The sequence below is a fragment of the Amphiprion ocellaris genome, chromosome 16, assembly GCF_022539595.1.
Source record: "Amphiprion ocellaris isolate individual 3 ecotype Okinawa chromosome 16, ASM2253959v1, whole genome shotgun sequence".
Lineage (NCBI taxonomy): Eukaryota > Metazoa > Chordata > Actinopteri > Pomacentridae > Amphiprion > Amphiprion ocellaris.
Window position 1 is genome coordinate 19,291,580 of NC_072781.1, and position 23,843 is coordinate 19,315,422.

The 23,843-nt window shown below is 41.5% G+C and overlaps 2 protein-coding genes across 3 annotated transcripts; both read right to left on the reverse strand.

Annotated features, from left to right (window-relative positions):
* Positions 1-5,803: 5,803 nt before the first annotated feature.
* On the reverse strand, positions 5,804-10,495 carry emx2 (empty spiracles homeobox 2). Its single transcript, XM_023277123.3, has 3 exons — positions 9,777-10,495; positions 8,471-8,655; positions 5,804-7,008 (listed from the first exon to the last, which is right to left on the reverse strand). Exons 1-3 carry the CDS (start codon positions 10,165-10,167, stop codon positions 6,841-6,843), a joined length of 744 nt encoding a protein of 247 aa, XP_023132891.2. The 5' UTR covers positions 10,168-10,495; the 3' UTR covers positions 5,804-6,840.
* Positions 10,496-13,020: 2,525 nt separating this feature from the next.
* eif3s10 (eukaryotic translation initiation factor 3, subunit 10 (theta)) lies at positions 13,021-21,430 on the reverse strand. 2 transcript variants are annotated; one of them, XM_023277080.3, is made up of 22 exons: positions 21,262-21,430; positions 20,579-20,769; positions 20,357-20,493; positions 20,060-20,223; positions 19,556-19,755; positions 19,117-19,325; positions 18,863-19,034; positions 18,605-18,709; positions 18,358-18,456; positions 18,149-18,265; positions 17,856-18,041; positions 17,036-17,383; positions 16,845-16,949; positions 16,658-16,771; positions 16,445-16,567; positions 16,202-16,355; positions 15,659-15,840; positions 15,203-15,297; positions 14,654-15,120; positions 14,403-14,523; positions 14,116-14,294; positions 13,021-13,782 (listed from the first exon to the last, which is right to left on the reverse strand). In XM_023277080.3, the coding sequence occupies exons 1-22, from the start codon at positions 21,308-21,310 to the stop codon at positions 13,598-13,600; spliced, it is 3,702 nt and encodes a 1,233-aa protein (XP_023132848.1). In that variant the 5' UTR covers positions 21,311-21,430; the 3' UTR covers positions 13,021-13,597. The 2 variants fall into 2 exon arrangements, with proteins under 2 accessions (XP_023132848.1, XP_023132847.1); XM_023277079.3 differs by having other exon boundaries at positions 15,203-15,300.
* Between the last annotated feature and the right edge of the window lie 2,413 nt (positions 21,431-23,843).

Sequence of the window (23,843 nt, forward strand, 5' to 3'; positions counted from 1 at the left end):
CACACACACACACACACACACACACACACACACACACACACACACACACACACACACACACACACACACACACACACACACAGCCCCCATGGAAAATATTGTTTGTGAAGATTAGTCATGTTTAAACCAACTTCAAGCGTGTGTTGTGTGGGGGGAGGAGGGTATTATGACAGCACTGACCATAGAGCTGGCACAGCTTTGCAATGATGCCGCAAATAACTTCAGTGTTGTATGAAAAGCTAATGAGACCTGGCGTAAGAGTTGGATGAGCATTCGTGAAGATGCCGCATGAAGCTGTGGAGCAGCTGAAACTTCATGAATTACCATAAGCGTCAAGAAATCTCTTCTCGTGTGTTATGAAAGCTGCCTGTTGTAAATTAGGCTTCACAGAGAATAAAATGTTCTGGTCAGTGTTAGTTGTCATTCTCCAGCTGAGACTGAGAAAAATTTGGTAAGGGAAAATCCCAATATGACAAACTAAAGAAATTATTTAAGAACTTGAGGTTTTTTTTGTTTTGTTTTGTTTTTTTTACACAAAAAAAATCACATCTTACATAAGACACTATGTCATTTCAATTTTTTTCCAATTCAAAAACAAACATTTAAACATATTTCCCTGTTACTCTCATCCTTATAGTTCTTTGTTGTTTTTTGAAAATGTCTCATCAATGTATTTTTCTTTTTGCTAAAGGAAAAAGTGAAATATCATCACTTTGTAGGGTTTTTTTTTTTGTTGTTTTTCAACAAATTCATTTTACAGGATTTTTCTCATGTCATTGTTTGTGTTTTTTGCAGCTTTAATATAATTATTTTTCATTGTGTAATATGTTTTCCACAAAATGCCCACCTAGAGCAGTTGTAAACTCAGGCTATATAAATACTGTGGTGTAGAGCATTGGTCCAGTATACTTGGCGATATTAAAACCATAAAAAATGTACATACATATACAAGTGGTGGTCCATTGCAAGAGGTAGTAGTACTGCTTTAAATTTGAACAATGCTAATATGAAATCTACACTGTGCAATCTGATGTCCAGGCAATTTGTAATAAATTATACAAAAACATTTGCTCCATTTGAATAATTAATCACATGCAGTCTAAGAACAAAATAACAAGAACACATACCGCTATAGTACAAGTAGCATTTACTGAATGTGGGGTTTGTTTTAGTTTAATGTTTCACTTGCTCAACATTACTCTATTTTAGAGCTCTTAATGAAAAATCCAAGAATCTAAAGTTACATTTTAAATATGTGTCACAAGCTCAGTTGACTTTTGAGTTGAAAAAGAATAAGGAAAAGTGATGCACCATCCACTCTCCAAGAGTCCCTGCCCAGAAACACCACTAGTATTTTCTGCTGCCTCAACTTCCAGACACTAAACACTCAACTGCTGTCAGACTCAGCCAAAGGAAACTTGATATTTCATGTTTTTGGAGGCCAGATTTTGCTCTCTCCCAGCTACCAAGAGGGGGAGACACAGCGAAGCTCAGACGGGTGCAAAGCAGGGACAGAAGAACAGGTGCCCACCACAACAGTTTCACCTGTCTGCCCAATAACACACACACACCAGCAGCTATATTACATTTCAGCTCTAATTGTAGCCACATTTGCGGCACTTTCACAGGAATGAAACAGCAGAGGAGAGGTGGACCAAGTTTTAGATGTGAGCTGTTTCCATTGGATGTTATCATATCCTGACATGGAGCGACACAGAGCCAGACACAAGAGCAGTGGAGCCTCAGAACTACAAGCTGTGTAGCCTCCAGCGGGTAGAAACAGGAGGTTATAAAATGTGGCATTGTTTTCTGCAAGTTGTGTCATGACACCGGCCAGCAAGCAGACGGACCTGTATCAGAGCTGATGATGTGGAAGGGGACTCGCAGGTCAAGAGACACAAAATAGTTCAGCAGGCACATGTGATATATTTAGTGAGGCCATTGTTTGTTTTATTTAGAGAGCGAATTGAGGATTTTCCAAACTGCAGGGCCCCTGAGGTATTTTATCAGGTGTACAGTCCACCATATGTTACACATTAGTGTGCTGAGGGGAATGCTGGTTGCAGATACAACTTATAAAATGTTTGGAGGCTGGAACTTCAGAGTACAGGGGGTCGGCAATTGCTCTCTTCAGAGCTGGTGGATATGTGGGAAACACTTGTATGCAAATGAAACTGCGTCAAATTACAGCCCAAATTGCCCCAGTATCATTAAAGAAAATAAACGTTAGGAATCTGCGGGACTGCAGCAGGTCATAAGAATATTAATTCATTGAAAATAGATGTTTACTGTTGCAGCCAATGAAAATAAGAAGAGGGAAAAACATGGCTAATAAAGGCCTTAAACTTTCTGAGGCTTCCCAGACTGAGCTGAGTCTGTGCAGTGTGGTTGCTGCAGGGAGCAGGCCGAGTTCAGGCAGATGCTGGAGGTGTCTGCAAACTCTGCGCAGGGCATTACGGGACCGAGGCCAAGAAGAAGCCTGACAGAAGGAGAAAAAGGCGTCTGTGCAGATGGAAAAAGTTTAGTGTTTCTGAATTGTAGCGCTCGATGAATATTTAATCATGAAATGGCCATTTGTCACTTGTAGGTGTGTGACATCTCTTGGTCAGATGATGTCTGGGTGGTGACCTCAGTGAATATGTCCAATGGAGCACCAAAAGTTCCTGAGAGAAGCCCTGCATGGCTCTGTCAGAGCAGCTTGTAATGTGGCTCTTGGCTTTGTTCATCCATTAACAATCACATTTTGGTGCCAGGCTGTTAGTGTGTGTGTCCGCAAGCTGTAACCGTGCTCCGAATCCATTCATCCTGATGGAGAACTTAAAAAATACGTCACTTAGCAGTTTCACATACTTGTCACCTCTATTTTTTTAAATGATTTTGAATAATATGTTCACTGAGATGATTTTCTGTAACTGGTTTGTGCCTCAGTGTGCTATTGAACGCGGCAGCAGGCCCACGTGCTGCCTTTATGACCGCTGTGTGAGCGCCTGTGTGCGTAATCTTGCACGTAAACGCATCATCTGCTTCAAAATCTTTCAAATCCGATAAAGAACATATTATTTTTACAATTATTATCGCGCCTGCGCAGTTCATGCCAGTAGAAAGTTGGCGGACTAGTTAGTGAGTCCGAGTCAATAAGTGCTGACTGTACCTGATGGCAAATTGGAAAAATTGCTGCGTTTGGAAAACATAATCATTGGAGCACATCATGGCTGCAAACGCTCTTCCTTCGTTATTAATAATAAAGAAAGAAACAGAATCCGAGGCTGCGATGTTTAATTTATTATTATGTAAGCTATTTGAAGAGTGATTGTATGGTAATTGCTCATTAGTCTTGTATATTTATCGCTGCACCTTATGTCGAGGCCAGGGGAATTGTGTAGGGTTCATTCTCTCGTTTCAAGGATCAATTTCAGAGGCAATTTGTGAAACAGGACAGATCAAGTTAGACGTGGTTTGGAGACAGGGTCGGCCTACAGGTGCCACCTCACACACACACTTCTGCTCCTCGGTGAAATAAACCCAGAAAGGCTCCCTGCGCTGTTGACAAACTCTCCAAAGCCATCCCTTCAGAAGCCACTTCTCCCAACTTAAAAGATTTCAGCTCGATCAATTATTGACACTAATACGGAGCCTGCCTCCTGCCTGTTCCCTCCCTCAGCCACTATTCACATTAGTGGTGTCAGCGGACGTAATTATACCTACTAATTGCAGATTAGAGGTTTTGGGTCAGTGGGGTCACATGATAGGACCGACTACTCTTTTCTATGACGGATAATCATTTCACATTGCAGACTAAATGTTTAATGCGGCGGGGCCTGAGATCCAAAACGTCCAAAAAACGAGTGAATATTTAAGGAATAATCAAAGTGGAGCTGTGATTATTTATGGGGGGGAGTTTGGCCCCTGGACCGAGCGCAGCAGCTTCAGTTTAGATAAGCGGGTCACCAAAGGTCCCCACCGCTGGCCCTTAACGCGCAGCACGAGGATCTGATATGTGAGGGCCCACTTCACATCATAACGCACACACACTGTTTGAATTGTGTCCAAACCAATTATATTCATGTGACTTTAGTCTCAAATAGCGCTGCACCGTCCTCCAGTAGGTGCAGCATCTGAAGGGAAGCGCGCGTTGAATTTTTAAGACGCAGTTATTTAAATTTCAGGTAAAGCTGCACGTTTTGGAAAATATGTTATTTTACCCCTGGACGGCAATTAATTGTTAAGCTTCCTTTGGCTATTATTATTTAAAATGTATGCACTTTAATATTTAAAATAAAGAGTCACTTGTATTTTTTTAAGAAAATTAAAATATGAAAAACAGCCGCATATGAGTTTGCTCAATTTCGTTTGACATTTCCGCAAAATATTATGTTTATTTGCCTAAACAGAGCTGCCGCTAATTTATTTATTTATTTATTTATTTATTTTTAAAGGGGGAGAGATTTTCTGGTCAAAATCAGACGCGTTTAAATTAATCAAACTGTGCCAGGCTCTAATGAGAAGCCTGTCCTGTGTCCTGTATGCCCATACAGGCGCACACGGGGGGGGCTCCAAATTTGTTTGCGGCGGATCAAGGCTCACCGCCTCCACTGCACTTTCTTTATCTTAATTCCAACTTGAAAAGATATAATTATCTAGTTTGAGCAGGACTGCTATCAAATCCTTCTTTATAGGCAGGGTAGGGAAAAGCTCGAGTGGATTGTGAAGCTCTGAGCCGCTCGGTGTTGCCCGAGATAGGAGTAATGAAGTTGTGGAGTCCGGAGATACAAAGGGCATTAACCTCATTAGCATGAAACCTTTTCTTCTAACTATTGTGGGACCCTTTCAATCCTCTAATCCCCCCTATTTCAAAGCTGGGTTTGTAATAAAGCTTTTAGGGTTTTTTTTCCCCCCAAAGCTAATGGTATTCTCTATAGATTTTTATTGCTGTTATAATCTATGGACCGATTAAGAATTCCCTATATGCCATGCCCCCCAACCTCCACCACAAAACAGCTCTTTTTACTTTATGAAACAATTAAACAAACACATGCACCTCGCACCAAAAAAATCCCTGCAGTTCGGTTGCATTCACAAGAAAAAAAATCATAATCCAGTTTAAATGTGTCAGATTTTTTTTAAACTGAGCTGCTGTGTTTATTGTTTTGTTTGTGCGTAAATAGGGAATAATTTCCTGCTGTAAATAACATCTTCTGAGTTGAGCCCACAGGCTCCTAAAGAGTCCTGTAATGTTCCCGTTCAGTCCAAAGTAGCAGCTTGCAGCATGATGGAGCCTATAAGACAAGATTTTAAACAAAGATCCCATTTTGTGGCACATTGCAACCTTCCCTTATCGCGTCGTGAGGGGTAGTCAGATTGTACTAAATTATGTCCAACCAAGCCCCCTTGGATCCGTGGATTAAGAGATTAAAGTGGACCACTGGGCAATGCATCCCCTTTCCCCCTCATATTACTCGCATGATAATTGCCCAAACTGATTTGCACTTTCACAAAAGCTTGTAGGGACTCTTTGTAGCTGGAGCTGGAGCAGACGCTGCAAGCCCCTGAAAAAAATAAAGCCATTGCAGTCTGTGTCAGAAACAAATGCAAGAGCGGAGGACAACAAATTACAAGCTGCAGCATTTTTCTCTTCATGTTTTTAAATCAGCCCCAAACTCTGGTGTCCTGACGCCACATCAGCAAACCCTCACTCTGCGCCCTGAATCCAAATTATTCTGCGCAAAATACAGATCATTTTGTCAGAGGCCTCCATTCAGCTGCTCTGTGTAATCAAAAGCCTATACTTTTACTGCGCGCAACATATTGATAAAACTTTATTGACAAAATATTGACAATTACATACTTCTTGGAAGTATACTTTGTGTTAAAATTGTAGCAAACTTAACACAAACACAAAATTATTTACATTCTGTAAAAGAGGGTTTAACAGAAACATTAACTTTTAGCATTTCTGTACATGGAATACGCTCAGTGCTTGGAGTTTTTTTTTCTGTCAATTCTTGGATTTAGTCCTTCATAGCAACTTTCTCTGGAGGGTCAAGTCCTGACAGAAGGCTGCATGGGGCCACAGCGACACATTGGTAAAGCTTTAGGTTAAAGGAATGTCCTGATACCTTCCCTTTAAGTACTTTATCTGTGGTCTGATTCACTTTTTAGAAAGTTTTTTTTCATCGAAAATCCACTTTTTGTTCTCTTTTCTTTTAAAAAAAACACTATAACGCAGCACCGCTACTTCATATGTTTTCACAATCACTTTTACACGAGAATCATTAATTAAAGACTGCACACTTTGTAAAAAGGAAGAAGCACGACATCTCTCAGTTTGAAAATAGAGTTAAAAACAAAATTGATTCTTTTTTTCTTCTTCTTGGTTTGATAAAACGTGTCAAATTAAAAACAACTACCAGGAAAAACTATATCATGCAATTCAAGTTTTACAAAAAAAAGCAGTTTGGTGTTTTGGTATCTTGAGTGGAAACGTTTGAAAAAATAAAATAATTTGTTTTGAAAAAAAAAAAAACTTCTGAAGTGCAAACGTCCAATGTGAATTGGAGAAAAATAGAATTATGTGGTGGTAGATAGGGGATTGTAGTGGTGGTGGTTGGTGCGTGGAAGGGTTCAGGTAGGTGGACTGAGACGCTGTCAGTCATATTTTCCTGGGTCATTTGGACTGACAGACCCGCATGGTGACAGCAGTGCCAGTCGGGTTTCTCTCACCCTCAGCTGCCGATCTCCGGAGATCTGAAATGTGACATTGGCTTTGTACCCTCTCACTGTCTCTACACGGCATCCTTTATCCATGTCCTCCTTCATTCAGACGCCTAAATAGTCTTTCTCTTAATCGTCCGAAGTGACATCAATTTCCTCTGGGCTCGCCTGTTTTGTCGCCAGTCTCCACCGGTTTATGTGATGCGATCCTTTCTTCTTCTGCTGAGACTCCGAGCCCTCCTCCTCCAACTTCTGTCGCTTGAACTTCGTCCTTCGGTTCTGAAACCACACTTTTACCTGAAGAGGCACAAAAAAAGAGAGAGAAAGAAACGAGGGGGGAAACCCGTATCAGTATCACAAGATAAAGCGCTATTGGTCAGTGCGTAAAACCACGCGTAAAAGGAGAATAGCAGGGCTGAACACAGGCAGGCAGTGCGGTGCAGTGGAAATACAAAGCTAAACTGACTTGCATTCGAGAAAACAACAGTCACAATTAAGAAAGATCAATTGTAATTTCAAGACAGCGTGAATTTAACACTACAGAGGCTCAAATGTTAACATAAGAATAGTTACTCAAATTAATAATATTAATTCACTCCAAGAAAATGCGTTTTCACCCTCGAAAACTTTAATAATACAACAGTTCCAGTTATAAACAATACATGCAACATTAAACTTTACAATAAAAATGGAAATGAAGTAAAGACAAGGAGCTGCGATAATGTAAAATATTTTTTAAATGGGCTCATAAACATCTGATGTCTGGGGAAAATTAAACGCCTCCTCTAAACTAGGTCAGAACATATTTCCACAATATTTCTGTCAGCATGTGAGCGTTTAAAGCATTAAAGCCACGGCCTCTGTGTGGATTGTTTAACATATATTTTCACACACACTCCTCTAAATCGATTTGTAATAATCGGACCGCCCCATGGTGAATTAACAACATCTAAATCGATAAATTATCTTCTCCTGCTTTGTTACTCTGCAGCCCTTTTAGCTCTTAAATGGCAACTGAGGTGCACTTAATAAGCCTTCAGTGGGCTAATTGAAGTAGGTGATGGTTCATTTCTCCCTGCAGCTCCTCCAAAGGCCCCGCCGTCCAAAGGAGACACAGCGGACAAAAGACAGCGGCTGATGGGCTCAAACAGCATCTTAAATATGGCAGGGAGAATTCACTGAACCCGCCCGGCTCTTTGTATCGTCTATCCCATAAAATGGTTAACTGGTTAATTTGCCCTCCATTTTGAAAGGCAACATTCTCCTCCCAAAACAAAGTAATTCAACCCCTCCTAAAATGAGGTTAGGCCCATACAATGACGGTGGATTTGGTCCAGCAGAAAAGCCTCTATCTTCGATTGACATGCATTTATGGACTCCGATTTGTAGAAACAATTTGGTGGCTGATTATTTCAAATGATTGTTTTCCAAATGATTTTACTCTTCTTCAGTTTCGTGCGTAAATGTGCAGTGGTTTGACAGCCGCCTGGTTATAAAGGTCTTCATTACGCACGGTGCAACGTCAAAAAAGCCACATATAGTCCATTTTATATACATGATGTGAGGAATATATTTTTATGATAACAAATTACACACTAGGAAGTCCAAGCAGGTGTGTTTTTGTAGCCAGAACGTCGCACAACACACTGAGAAGCAGCATAAATATAAACCCAAAAGCAAGCGCATCGTTGCCGTGTCCAGGTGAAATAAAGAGACAAAATGTGAGCTTAAATGTTGAGTAAAATTCATCTTTTCTTACCTGAGTTTCTGTGAGGCTAAGGCTGTGGGCGAGCTGTTTTCTTTCTGCTCCTACCACGTAATGGTTTTTCTCAAACGCGTGTTCGAGCCGCAGGAGCTGCGAAGGTGAAAAAGCTGTCCGGATTCTTTTGGGCTTTCTGGCCAGCGCGTTGTGCAAAAGGAAGCTCTCTGGACTCGTTTCATTACCTGGGAACGAGCAGAAGACGTGAATCCTTAATGCCTTTTTTAAAATCTCTATTTTATAATGGATATTAACATTTCCATAACAAACAGCAGGCCTGAGCACAGCTAGCCCTGAAACAATAGTCTCCTGAAGGCAACACTGGAAATATGGAATCATAATAATGTCTGCGGTGAAGCTGCACACCACTGAATAAAAGAAGATCATTTATCGAAAACGTGTGCATTTTAAATTCTTGCTTATTTTCGACTTTCTTCAGCTAATATTTGTCAAACCCTCCGCATGAAGCGAAGAAGGAAGCAAAACAAAGCGAGGTATAATCCTGGGCTTAATTAAATTAGCTCAAAACCTGCCTTTGTGGACAAAAACTAAATAAACAGCAGTCAAGAAGCACTTCAAAAATTAATTAACATTAAATTGCTTTAAAATATAACAACACTGGCTTTCATTTCTTAGAAAAAACGAATAATCACAAGTACAAATGCCATAAAACGAGCAACTAAGGCAAAAAAATAAACGATTTAAACATCTCAGTTAATAAAATTGAAATTTAATCCAAATTTACCACACCTAGGCCTTAAAAAATGACCAACAGCAGAATTAAATAACCATCCAAAATGTATTTTTTCTTTAAATACAAAAATGTTTAGATCTTTGTAGTTAGAATGTAAAATAAGTCCAACCCGCAGAGCAGCTAGATGCATTGTTTGGTTTTTAGTCGTGAATATAGATCATGTGCTAAATATGACCTGCAGACTAACAGTGTACAAATATGTCAGAATTTCTAGTGGTCTTTTTTTTACCCCTTCATCAGACACGCCAAGCAGCAGGCGGCTTCAGAAACCAAGCAACAATTATTTCTGTTCTCGGGATTGTTTTTCTTTCCTCTAAAATAAAAGAAAAAAAAATCACTACAACGCCGTTTATAGAGCAGAATAACTCTTTAAATAAGCGTCTGTTTTGCCCTTTAAGGCGATGAGCTTTAAAACTGTTCTACTTCGCATATTTTTGATTCCATCTACATCCTGCTGTCTGCACTGATGGAGAGAGAAAAAAAATCACACCACAGCAACTCGGCGCGTTTCGTGCGTAAAACTGAGCCAAACGAAACACTTCGATAACTTACCTTGAAATCTGTGTCCCAAGTACCTATATCTGTGTAATAACCAGGGGTAGAAAGTTGAAGGGTCCCTTTGCTGGCTGGCGAAAAGCGGATGCGGACTGTGTGAGGATGAAAGCGGGTGAGGGGCCAGAGCGTGCGGCGGGGCCACCGGGTGCACCGGGACGGCGGAGTTTGGCGGATGAGAGACCGCCTCGGCGAACACCAAGTCCGGGTTAGAGTAGACGCCCCTGCCGCCGGAGTGAAAGCCGTTCAGAAATGGGTTCATCTGGCCGGAGTTTGCATAGCTGAGAGCCGCTGGCCTGATGGGCTCCTCGGAGCGGGACGCCGGTACCGGATTATCCTTCGCCACTAAAGACTCTATAGTGAAACACCTCTTGGGTGTAGGTTGAAACATGGTCTGATAGTCCAGATTCCCCAGTTTAAGTTAAAGTTGTCGTAGGCGCTCTTGCTTAAAAAATACTCCACACCCAAGAAAGGGGGAAAGTTTCTGCGCAGTAAATAAGTTGGGAAAAGGCGGCAGTGTCGAGAAAGCCAAAATAAAAAGTGCTCGGCTACTCCCAGACTAATCCATGGATGTGATCGTTTTCCTCGCCGGGTTCGTGCAGGCAGATTTGTTAGTTCATGAGCCTAATTAGCTCTGCAGCCCCATAAACAGCTTCCTCTGAAGGCTGTAATGGCATGGTGATTGGTCGCTGCCGCTGCTGCTCGCCTTAAGGTGGAGAAGGGAAGACGCTTAAAAAGTGCGTCAATGGGAAGCAGGGGCGCGGAGAGGCGGACTCGAACGCGCAACACGGAACGGATTCGTCCAGAGAGGAGCCCCCGCGTGCATGCGCGCACACACAAATACGCGCGCGCTTACACACACCAACGCGCACATATCTCCGGGACATTTAACACATTCATCCGAAGCAGTAGAAAAGCTCTAGGTAGTCTGCTTATTTGCATTTAAGGCCTGTGACAGGTTCAAACTGATTTTTTAGAGTGTGTGTTGGCAAGTGATTATTTGTAATTACGCACAACAATGTTGCGCAAACATCAAATCAGCTCTATTAAAGTCTATTTTGGAGGCTGTGTGCGTGGATGATATTTAGAAGCAGCAACTTCATTGCGCCATCAGTCAGTCGGACTTCATTTGTTTCTCTGTTCTCTTTTGGGTTTTTCTCACTGGATGTTTGTAGAGAAATTTATTCCCGTTTGGTTCCTGCTTGTTTTCATTTTTTCCTTGAGATTCTATTAGGATAAGTTCTAAATTGAAGACTCTCTTTTATTCCTTCTGGATGAGATGTCTTGGAGGAGCGGAGAGGCTGTAGCTTAGATTTTAGAGCTATTTTTTTCTTGTCAAGTGTGCGGGACGCGACGGGGGAGACTGACAGCCAACATTCAATAAGAGCGTCGCACTGATGAGCCGCTGTGTTCCGGTAGAAGGTGTGAATGCTCAGGTGTGAGGTGTAGCCGTGTACCTGTGCGGCTGCAGGCTGGATCAGTGGCTGAGGGCAGCGACGCAGAGCTGCAGTCGTGGCGCACCGAGGGCCTTCAGCAACACAACACACACTCAGAGCGCACAGGCAGCAGACATTAATTGAAGCAGCTCTCAAACTTGAAAATTATCTACAGATAGTTGTGTTTGTATATTTCTATGAATCATTTTTATTTCTTTTTTTTTGTTTTGTTTGGTCGTTTAATGGAACTATAAGGCGATTATGACTTTTTTAAAAATGGCCCTGAATTCCCAGAAAAACAATTACATTGTATTATTATTATTATTATTATTATTATTATTATTATTATTATTATTATTATTATTATTATTGTCGATAACTTCTAGGCCTTTGGGCTATATTGCTTATTATTTGTGCGGGTAAGTTAAGGATCTCTATTTAATCAAATGCAATTTAAACATTAAAACAATCATTGAAAAGCTGCCAGAACACCGGCAGATGTGTACACGCATGTATATTATGTATAATGGAAATATTAAAAATCCAGATCACATCCTGTTGTTTTCAACACATTGAAGAATCTCGGTTGGATGTTTTTATTGTAAGTTCAAATAAACGCGTTGTATCTCCTAATGTCAATGTCTCAACTGTGAGACACATTATTATTATTATTATTATTATTATTATTATTATTATTATTATTATTATTATTATTATTATTATTATTATTATTATTATGGACTATCGTTGCTCATAAAGCGGCCCACAGAGGCCAAATTCAAAAGTAATTTGTTGTAATGAGACAGGAAGTTCAGCAGCATGCTTGGATGTTTTTCTAATTTTACAGCTCCAGCAGCTCATCACTGGTTTTATAATTCGCCTCCATTGTGAGCATCGCCTGCGTGTTTATGTGTCCCTGAGTTTTATGCACTCAGTTAACTGCTCATCATGAACCAACACACTCCTGCTGCGCTCACATGGAGCCTGTCTGCCCGCTTCATGGTGCTTCACTGACCTCTACTGGTGGCAGAACTACAGCTCACATCCTGGACCACAACAACGGTTAGATTTACTGTGGTCCTGTCCTGCTGCCAGGCCAGCGCATATAAAGTCAGAATCCTAATAATAATAATGTGTTTTGGTCACTGGATATTTTAGCTTCACCGTGCATGATGATGTAGAGTTTGTTTGACACAGGAAGGCTGTTTTCAGATTCATCATAACTAGTTTGGAAGCTAGTGTTGCTCCAAGTATGATGTGGAAACGTGTAGCACATTCAGAGTTGTCTTTCAGTGATGTTGGAAATGTCTTATGTCTTAAAAATAACATATTTTAGTGTTTTTCCTGGCTCCTACAATGTCTTTGGTGGACGTTAAACATGTTGCATGTACAGTGAATCTGTTACTTTGACAGAAAACTGAGCAGTTGCATCTGTAATATCTCTGGCAGAAAAAGCTGGTATGCGCTTAATTGTTGCTTTTAATGGAAAAACCGTAAGACATAAAAGTTGTCTAGTTGCTCTCTACACACCTAGACTTGACAGGCCTCCAGCTCAACTTAATACTAAAGTGTATTTATAAACAGGCATTTTCCTTCTTTTCTAATAAAATGTGTTCATTTTCAGTGTTGCTTATACATAGATGTTAGCAGAATAAGCTGTTCTTAATGAGTTTTTAATGATGTTCATTTAAGATAAAATTAACAAAGCCCTGGTGAGCAAACATCTTTATTAATAAAGGCTTTATCTGTACACATGCAACCTGGTTTGATACCGTCGATTGCAGCAAGATAGAAGCACACACTGGATATCAAGCGAGACCATTTTAATACTCTAAGCATGCACATCAAATTATAATTTCCACTAGTTCTTAGAGGTTAAGAAGCATCTTATATTTGATGAAGAGCAGAAATCATTGAGGCAGATGACAGATTTCTTTTCACTGTTACAAGAGTAGTTGTAGATTTGTGCTGTAATATAACATCTATGGAAAGTATAATTATTTAAAAGAGGCAGTTGGTGATACACTGAGTTTGCATTGAGCGTTGGAACAGGTACATTTGTTTTGAGTTTAGTCAGTTTCACTTTGTCACATGAGGTTAAAAACACTCCTAACCACTGGGGGTAGTCATGCTCAGAATTGTTTGTATGCAGTGCATTGTGGTCATTCAATGATGGTGCTTTAGGTGATGAGGAACTGCAGGAGTTCAAAATAAAGATAAAACAAAATTAATTTGCAGGAAAACTAGTCTACGAATATTGAATTCAGAGGAATAACACACAAGTATCAGAAGCTTACAGCCATTAATTCAATATTGTGGCCAACTGGCTGATGGGGTACTGAATTATTTTATTCTCAATCCATTATCATTAACTGGAGTGGATGCTCAGCGGCGGACAGTGGTCCAGCCATCATCGTCTGTCTCGTTCTTGGTGCGACGAGGGTTTTCTTTGTCGGAGCGCCAACCCTTCTCTCCCTCACCATCGCGCTCCCGATCTCTGTCTCTCTCTCTGGGCCGTTCCCTATCTCGCTCCTCGCGCTTATCATCACCTGCACGACGCCAAGAGCCACCTGGGGAAACATAAATGTTGAATATGACATAGCCAAGCAAGAACATGTTGACTGGACAAGAATAGTGACAGCTCAGAAGTCTGTGCATGTATGTGGACTAGTAGTTGTCTTTAAAGGAAACCTTTACTAGAAGTAGCTGAACAGTGACATCTGCTGGCTAAATTAAACACCCCCACATAGTTGTCTTGTTTACACCAGTTTTAAAGTAATGTATACAATTTTGTATGGTTAACTGGCCAAAAAGGACTAGAAGTTAGTCTACGGTTAAATCCCACCATTACTGATCTGAGGATTAACTAAACTAACAATATGTATGAATCCCACTCCGCTTACCATCGTCATGATCTCTGGGTGGACCTCTGCTTTCACGATCATCCCGGCGGTCTCTATCACGTCGGTCACTACGGCGATCATCACGGTCACGCCGATCATCACGGTCAGTGTCGTCTCTGCGAGAGTCCCTCCAGCCGCTTCCTTCATCGGTGCCTCCTCTTCTCCAGCCACCCTCATCTCTGTGAATACACAGCGATACAGATTTATGAAACACTGACAACTCACTAAAAGGTATTAGTAAAATAAACCAGCACTCTTGAAAGCTCTATCGTCTATCTGTCGTCTACCTCTGTGGACGACGGTCTCTGTAGCGGTCGCTGGATCTTTCCTCTCCTTCACCTTCGTCATCTCCACCACGAGGAGGTCCCCAGCTCTCCTCTCTGGCTTTCTCCCGCTCACGCCAGCCACCTATAACAGAACCATTCACATATTAGCTGGTTAGATTTTACATTGAAACACAGAGCTGCTATCTGTTTCTTAAATAAACCATTCTCCACATACATGTCTATTGCAAACAGCTGAAAGGCCACAGACTTACCAGGTCTGCCCAAGGGCTTCCAGGGTTTAGCATCATCACCACCATGACGTGGTCCATCATCCATGCCTCTCCTTCCACCTCTGTCATCATCTCCTCCTCTTCTGGGACCCCAGTCATCATCAGCCCCACGCCTGGGACCCCTGGAGTCATCCATGCCTCTACGAGGACCTCTGTCATCGTCAAAGCCACGTCTTGGACCACGGTCATCATCGAAGCCACGTCTCATGGGACGGTCATCATCTCCACCCCTCCTTGGACCACGGTCATCGTCAAAGCCTCTGCGTAGAGGACGATCATCGTCCATTCCTCTGCGTGGAGGACGGTCATCATCACCACCACGACGTGGGCCTCGATCGTCATCAAAGCCTCGACGAGGTCCTCTATCATCTCTGCGAGGACCCTCTCCTCGTCTGAAGGGCCCCTCTTTGTCCTCTTTGTCTTCGTCTCGGCCCTCCTGTCTCCAGTCCCTACGGAGAAGACAGGTGTTGTTGTAGCAGCCACTCACAGCTGAATGCAGTTAACAAGACAAAAGGAAGTACCAGCACTCACCTGTCAGGGACAGAACGACGCCACTCTGAATCGCCTCCCTCTGTGCGTCTCCTCCATCCTCCTCCTCCTCCTCCCTCTTCCTTCTCACCCCAGTCCTGCTAAAAAGCAAAACATATTGTTTAAAACACATTGTGTCATTACAGTGTAATCATTCCCTGATCCCACCCTATAAGTTTGTCCCTACACAATAAGACACTTTAACGTAAATGCAATTGAGATAATAGACAAGCATGAGGGCGTTTAAACTCAGTGTGTGAACTTATGTGACAACATATATGAGTTCTCCTCCATTACGGCTAAGTGGTAAAAATGAAAAATCTAATTTAGCACAATAATTCATGGAAAATCATGTCAGATCCTCATACGTACTTTATACAACTTCAGCTGATTGGTTGACTCAATGTAGAGTGTGTTGGCTCTGACTATGAGTTAAAACCTAGACAATTTTATTTGTACCTTGGCTCTCTCCTCTGGTGGGCCCCTTCTCTCCTCCTCACGACGGCGTTCTCGCTCCTCGATCTCCTGCTGACGAGCACGCTGCTTCCTCTCCTGCTCTTCAAGCTTGCGTAGACGCTCCTGGTACTCCCTCTCCTCCTCCTCTCGCTGTTCTTGTTCCAGGCGTTCGCGCTCTTCTCGCTCTGTACCAAAAAGTAGGAAAGATACTGAATTATACTCTGATAGAAAAAAGTGTGTGGCACACTTTAAGCAGCTACCATAATCAGAAAACGGTACCAATGATTAAAGTAGAACACATTTCCTGAACCCTTTCATGACTCTTGCCATATTTCGTTTACCACAGGAGCTCGTTCTGCCAAATGGAAAGTGCTAGGTGACATTTATTAACACAGAAATACTTAAGTTCCTCAAAAAAAAGTACTTAAGTTCCTTAAAAACAACATTTTATTTACTACTGCTATCTCCTGCCAGTTTTCAAATGCATATGAAATCCTGTCGTCATTTTAACTGGAGCAGTTGGATGACATGTTTTTTGAAAAGTACCTTTCTTTAGTTGCTCCTCATGAATGCGCTGTGCCTCCTCCTCCTTCTGGCGGTAGTAAGCATTACGCCTGTCCTCTTTGCGCTGCCGCTTCCTTTCTTCCAAACGCTTCTTCCTCTCCTCGACCAAGCGCTCTTGGAATGCTTTCAGTTTTTCCTTGGAAGTCAGAAAAGTGATTCTGAAACCACCGTTTCAATCATACAGGTTGTCAGCTGAAGCTACTGGGATGGATTAAACTATCTTACCTCATAAATGAAGCTACGGGCAGCGGTTATTTTTGACAGGAAGTTTTCTTTATCCTCCATCATCCTGGACATGCGCTTTTTGTGCTCGAGAGCCTTCTCCCGTTCAACTTTCATGTTGCTAATCTACAAGATAAAAGCAAATTCTTATATTCCAGATACTGTGTTTGGTGTATTAAAATTCTTTGAGCTAAACTTTTCAACTTGTTCACATACCCTCTCCTCCTCTTGGAGCTCCCATAGTTCCATGTCCTTGATACGCTGCTCCTCATAAGCTTTTTTGATAAGTGGAATCTCTTCAAGACGTTTTGCCCTCTCGAAGTAGTCAATCTGGAGACAAATAAAAATTTGTGCTCAATCCCCATCTCGACTACTGATAATTTAACACATTTCTCTCATTTACCTTCTTCTCCTGGTTCTTCAGACGCTCCTGAAGTTCCTTCTTCTCTTTCTCCAGCTGCTCCACCTGTTTAGCCATGATGAAGTCGGGATCCAGTTCCTCCAGGTCCTGTAAAAAGCAAACTTGTTAGTGTTGCCTGAATAAATGCATTCTATAAGGAGTCAATCAAGTTTTTTTTTTGAGCAACAATTTACCTCAATGTCAATATCCTTGAAGGCCTTTGCACCAAGTTCAGTCTTCTTGATCTGCTCCAGGCGTTCACGGACTGTCTTCTTCTTGATCTGCTCATGCTCCTGCATGATGCGCTCCTTCTCCCTCTCTTTGGCCTCTTGTCGCAGACGCTCCTCCTCAGCCTTTCGAACCTTCTGCATCTCAGCTTCTCTCTGTTCTAGCTCCTCCTTCTCACGCTGAATGTTCAGGCTCTCCAGGCGCTCCTTACGCTCTTCAATGGTCTGTCTACGAGCAAGGATGCGCTGGTGATCCTTGCGGGCATTTTTCAGATAGGCAGCGATGGCTTGCTGGTTTTGTTCATCACGCTCTTGCTGAGAAAGGGCAAAAACACCCAAGTGCAATTTAGTATTGAAAAATAAAAGCAGACAAGAGACCACACAGGAACAAGATTTAACCCTTGTAATGTCCTCCCAGTTGCCATACATTTTTTGCCTTCTAGGGTCAAAAATGGCCCCGCCTGGTTTGACTGTTATTTAAAGCATGTACAGTAGTATAAATTGTCAATCAAATTTGTGTTACACCTTTAGTCTTACTTCAGTCCAACCCATTACCTCAAGTGTTTCCCTTCATTTTGGAATTTAAGGCCAAATGGACCTTGTTTGCATAAAAGTATATAACGCCAAAAGATTTTATTTGGTGTCAGAATGACCCCAGGACAACAGCAGGGTTAATACTACATTAAGATGTGTGCATATGCCTGTTAGTATTGTATGTTAGTATGTGAAAAGCTTAAGTTCATCAGCTTGCTCTGGGTTCTGAGTTTCAGTAAGAGGATGAACTCACCAGGATAGAGGCAGGCTTGATGATTTGGATGGCTTTAGCCAAAGAAGCAGACATGGCAGTCAGCTGGTTTCTTATTTGCTCTGATGGCATGTTCTGCAGGAAAGGACCAACAGGAGCATCCTCCTTCGTTGAGTAGTTCAGGTCAGAACCAAAGCTCAGAGTTCGAGAGGTGTGGTCTATTCGAACCTACAAGGCAAAACAAAACCAAAGGTAACAATGCGTACCTCATCACTTTTGTTAACCAATCATTAGTGTCAGTGTGTCCCAATTGCATCTACTGATTTTAATCTTACCTGCAGATCACAGTGCCGTGCAGCATCCACGATGGAGCGCTCCAGCTGGAAGGCGTCCACAAATGGAACCAAAGAGGCCAGACGGCTGAACTCAATGCTTTGGTAGATCTGTGCAACCTAAAATAATGGAGGCAGGAAAAACAAGAGATATTGCAACTATTACAGGGGAATAGTTATTTAAGGAAGAGTGACAAGAAGAAGAGGTTTACCTGTTGTAAGAGTCTTAGGATGGTATTACTCTGCAGATGTGGAACATACTGTTGCAGATCTGCCTCCTTCTCAGCCTGGTCTCTCACCCAGTTCAACACCTACGTGGAGAATATGTTTGTTACTATAAATTAGTACAACAAATAAGTAGCTTTGACAACAAAATGGATATTCTGTAAATTGCAACAAAAATGGTGTATGTTCCTTATTATTAAACTATCTGCTGTCAAATGGTGCTGGATGTTTTACCTTGGTCACTCTTCCGCTCAGCTTCAGAGGATGAAAGTCTACCTCCAGCCAGTTGTAAAGTTCCTTCACTTCAGGTACTACATACTGCAGCAAGTTAAATCTCACCTAAAACACAAACATTAAAACAGTCATTCACATGTAATTATTTCTTAGGAGTCTTAACCAATGTACTTTGAGAAAATTTTTTGTACTCATTGCAAAAGAAGAATTCATGGGCATAACATAAAGCAAGTCTCCTCTTTTGTTCTCATAATGTACCATGTCATTGATGAGACTCTGGCGAGTTGGTGGAGACTGCAGGCCCAGGAGGGTGGCCAGCCTGCGGTGTTTCTCCACAATGATGCCATCCATGTCCAGCAGTCGAGCTATGTCAGTGCGCTCAGGGGTGATGGGAATAGACAGCGTGGCCAGCAGGACTCTAGTGGACATCCTGAAGATCAAAAGTAAGTGTTATTAACTATTTGTCTACTACCAAGGAAAAACTTCACATCATTTATATACGAACAACACACCTCTGCATCTCATCCTGGGTCAGATTCTTACGCATCTCCCTGGACAGGTGATAGAGCCGGTGGAGAGTACAGGCGTGGAAGAGAGCATTTCCAGATTTCCAGAACACAGTAGAAACCTTGTTGTAGTAGTTGGCCATCAGCTGGGGTTTGGGAGGCTTTTTGGAAAGAGCAAACAGGCCATGGATGTCCTCAACAGCCTTAAAAGCTTCCTGTAAAAAAAGAAAAACTGTATCAGTACCAATAATATCCCCTTTAATGTATCACATACATAATTACTATGAAGGAAACTGGAAGGACATTAAAGGACTATACAGGTGTTTTGTTTTTGTACAAGTTTACACAAATACAGTAAATATTACCATTGCATCTTTTCAATTCACTCATGACTACGGGAAAATATGTTTTATAAATGAAGTATTCTAGCAATCGGTTTACAAACCTGCCAGAGCTCCATGCTTATGGCGCTGTCCAGCTGCACCAGACGTGTCTCCAGGTGCATGGACTGGCTTTCAGGGTTGTTCAGATTGATGGCAGTGCTCTGGTTGTGGTGGCGCTGGATCTGACCCAGATGCATGCGCAGGTTGTCACACAGCTTGCGAAATTCTGCTTTACGCGTATACTGCAGGCAGAACTTGAAGGCTGCAGGGAACATGTCCAGATGTTACTTTGAATAAATTGCTAACTACTAAAATTTTATCTCAGGCTAAAGACTTCTTTAACATTGAGAATAATTGTTCCGAAGAAATTACAAATCTTATTTACCTTGGTTTACCCACACAATTTATTTCATTTGTGGCAGCAAAATGTATTTACCTAAAGCTTAATCAAATACCCCTTTTTTTGGTATAGTACCTTTAATGCGGCCTGGACAAAATCCTAACTAACAATGACAGATCATATGAAGACAACAAAGTACTTCATTTATTTTACAATGTGTCACTACCTTGCTGGGCAATGTCATGGTACAGGCGCTCCACTTTGGAGTTGTTTCTCAGCAGGTCCAGGCACTGGCGGTAGGACTCCCACAGGAACTTCACCCAGGGAGTGAGCAGCAGGCGATCAGTACGATCCTGAGTGTCCTCTCCACTCACAGCACTCAGGAGCACACTAGAGTCACAACAAATTCCAGGTCAACAAACCCTCAAATTTAAAAGACAGCAAGATGTCAAGTCTGGCTTTTGTATAAAACTACAAACTGCCCTACAACATGGTTGAAATCATTTGTTAAAATGTAATTTGCCTTTCTGGGGTCTGGATGTTGTCCAGATCCTCAATGTCCAGGACCATCTGCTGGGACTCCTCCTTGGCTGTCTCAGTCTTCTCCTCAGCAAGCTTCAGGTAAGCCCTAACCACATCCTCCAGAGATTTGATGTTCACCTGAAAGCAAAGATAGATTACACTTAGACTGCAGTATAAACAACAGTCGGATATGTGGAAACATCACAGAGTTTAGCTCACAGACCTGCTGGCAGATGTTCTTGTACTGGTAGAGACCCTCCTTGGCCAGGTGGCTTTTGCGGAGATCCACACAGAGCTCCAGGTATTTGAGCATGATGGGCTCGTGGATCTTCTGCCATGTTCGATGTTTCTTGCTCTTGATGACATCGTACAAAACATCCAAGGCTGGCTGCTTCTTTCCAACCTCAAGAAACTCTGTGTCAACATGTTATTAGGATATAAATAAACAGAAACCACGACCATAAACACACAGAACCCCTAATGTTTAGCAGCAACACACAAAAAAATTCTACAGTGTGCTCAGCTAAACCTGTGTGACTTAGGTAGGCCGACACTGCTGCTTTGTGAACGTGACATTAGTATGAACATGTTGAACTGGTAATATAACAGAAACTACCAGGCTCATTCAGTAATATTAAAACGCTGCCGGTGGTGTTAACGACTATCTAACAAGTACCTTCTTTCAAACGTATCACTGATTTCCTAACAGCCACAAAGAAGGCCAAGCCGCTTAGCTACACACTAACGCAGTTCAAGGAAAGCGATACGGCTTCCCCGCCATTCCGGCTAGCATTAGCAGTTAGCCGGCTTACAGCCTGCTTGCACTGAGGGACGAGGCTGAAGTCAGCTAGCTGGTTAGCATGAATGTGAGACGTCTGCGAAACAACACCCTCCGTTTCTACTCACCGTTCGCTCGTTTCAGAGCATTCTCTGGCCGCTGAAAATACGCCGGCATGTTGGTGGCGTTTTCGTGAAACTCAAACTGTGCTGACTTGGGTAAATTTTGACGATTTTCACCAGTCCATCCAAACCACGCACTAAACCGCGTCAACGGTGCTGGCTGAGAAAGGAGGAACCTCGTGAGCGGCCTAGCTAGGGTTGCCAGGTAAGTCTCGCGATATTTCACAGCCACAGTGGGACCAACACCAACAGACAGTGAAGTGAAGGCAAATACAGTTATGTCTCAATCAAAAATTAGGATAAATCTTGATGATTAATTATCCACATTTAGGGTCAAATTCGGGGTCATCTTTGAGTCAGCACTAAAATTTGACAAATACATTTGTTCCTTTTTCTGTCTAAATGGCTTGAAGATTGTGATCACTGCATTAATTCCCTCAAATATAGACTACGACTCTGTTTCATCTGCAGCTGGAGCAGGATGCTGCAGCTGGATGTTTCTTTTATCTTAGAAATTGATCTTGCAACTTGTTAGCCTGTTTGTCCTGTAGGTTTTGTTTGCTTGTATTTATTGAGTTCACAATTCCTGTTTTCTGTTGACATATTTTTGTTGTTGTCTTTCTTGACCAGCGCCTTGTCAGCTGCTAAATATATTGACTAGATATAATTACATTTAATATGCATACAGTGTTTCAGCTCTCTAAGTAATCGTTGACCGAAGTATGTCATTTTTATTTTATTTTTCATATTCCACACTTAAAAGTGTATTAATGTACATCCTTACACACATTAATATCCCGTAGCAACCATTGGTAACTCTATGCACCATCTGCACTAGTTAAAATGTTAATTTGCTCTCTCCAAGCATGTATTTAGTATATTTGAGCCCTTTGTTGACATATGGTATCAGTAACTAACTGATATGTGGCCATGGATTTCAATTCAGAAGTTTTATATAAGCAGAGTATAGAAAAGAAAAAAAAAATCAAAGGATTCATGCTGAATACATTATTAAAATTCAATAACATAACGAATTCAGAAATAACACCTTCCCAAACGGGGTTTTTAACCAATCTGGCAGCACTGCCAGAGTAAAGTTCCCGTATGTTCTGCACCGATGGTATGTTCATGAACCCCTGGGAAAAAAGACAGTATTAATCTATGTTGGCCTCAGATTTAACTGCATCATCAAACCAAAGACACGCAGCTCACAAGACACCAATCCAAAGAGTGATTTAAATGGTGTTTTCAGTGGTCTTGACAACAAAATCAAATACTTATATTTCTGAAGTAATTGCTGCATTTTTCAAACACTATCCTACATAATTTTGTTCATGTAAAGATAAAGACATGCTGTCTAAATCACCTCCAAACCTTATTGCAACACTCCTATTACAGACGTGATGCTCTAACTTCCATCCATCCATTATCTATACACCGCTTAATCCTCATTAGGGTCACGGGGGGGGGGGGGGGGGGGGCTGACTCGGGCGAAGGCAGGGGACACCCTAGACAGGTCGCCAGTCTGTCGTAGGGCTACATACAAAGACAAACAAGCACTCTCACATTCACACCTACAGGCAATTTAGAATGACCAATGAACCTCAGCATATTTTTGGACTGTGGGAGGAAGCCGGAGTACCCGGAGAAAACCCACACATGCACAGGGAGAACATGCAAACTCCATGCAGAAAGATCCCGGGAAAGCCGGGACGCGAACCAGGGACCTTCTAGCTGCAAGGCGAAAGTGCTAACCACTACACCACTGTGCAGCCCATGCTGTAACTTATGACATAAAATAATCAAAGGAATCTGATGCAGTTTGTTGGCTGTATTTGAAAATTCACTGCAATTTTAAAGTTAGTGAATCTTGTTTCCTTTTTGATAAATCCAGGGATATCAGGCATTATTTGCAAAAAGGACTATTCTATATTTTATGATCATTGTTCATAATTCATTGTAGTTTATAGTTAATTAGTTTCAGGGTTATTAAAATTGCCAAAAAAAAATCCAAACCTTAATACTGTAATCTGGATTATTTTGTGTAAATCTCTGAGTGTGTGGGTGCCAGGAATATGTATATTAGTCTGTACAGCAATTGAGTTATACTGACACCCTATATTTTTATTTTTTTTATTTATTTATTTATTTTTTTAATTCGCTCCAGTGCTCTGGAACAAGCTACCCCTGACTGTCAGAGCAGCTGAAAGAGTGCCTCAATATAAAAGCTTAAAAAAAAAAAAAAAAACACCCATGCAGACTGGCAGTTATATAATATTTTATAATTTATTTACTGATGTTTTATTGTCACCATTATAAAACATTTTATTTACTCTTCTAGTGTTTTACTGACTTTTTTCAATGTTTTATTATTGCTTTTAATGTTTTACTGTTGCTCTTTTGTAGAGCATGTTGTAAAGCAACTTTCTGTTTTGATAGGGCGGGTAGAAACAAAACTTTACTATTATTCGACAAGAAATTGGTTTTAACAAATCTTATATTGTATGGTTATCACTGAGTGTATTAGCTGTTGTGCAAAGACTACAAATTTGGCTGATCCAACCAGAAGAACATGCTCTAGTGTTAGT

Coding starts and splice junctions, on each gene's coding strand:
- emx2 (XM_023277123.3), bottom strand. CDS start 10,167: ATGTTTCAACCTACACCCAAGAGGTGTTTCACTATAGAGTCTTTAGTG. Junction 8,656..9,776: donor CTTGGGACACAGATTTCAAG/GTAAGTTATCGA, acceptor GCTCGTTCCCAG/GTAATGAAACGAGTCCAGAG. Junction 7,009..8,470: donor TTAGCCTCACAGAAACTCAG/GTAAGAAAAGAT, acceptor GTGCCTCTTCAG/GTAAAAGTGTGGTTTCAGAA.
- eif3s10 (XM_023277079.3), bottom strand. CDS start 21,310: ATGCCGGCGTATTTTCAGCGGCCAGAGAATGCTCTGAAACGAGCGAAC. Junction 16,568..16,657: donor AGCTCCAAGAGGAGGAGAGG/GTATGTGAACAA, acceptor TTTATCTTGTAG/ATTAGCAACATGAAAGTTGA. Junction 16,356..16,444: donor CCCGTAGCTTCATTTATGAG/GTAAGATAGTTT, acceptor CTGACTTCCAAG/GAAAAACTGAAAGCATTCCA.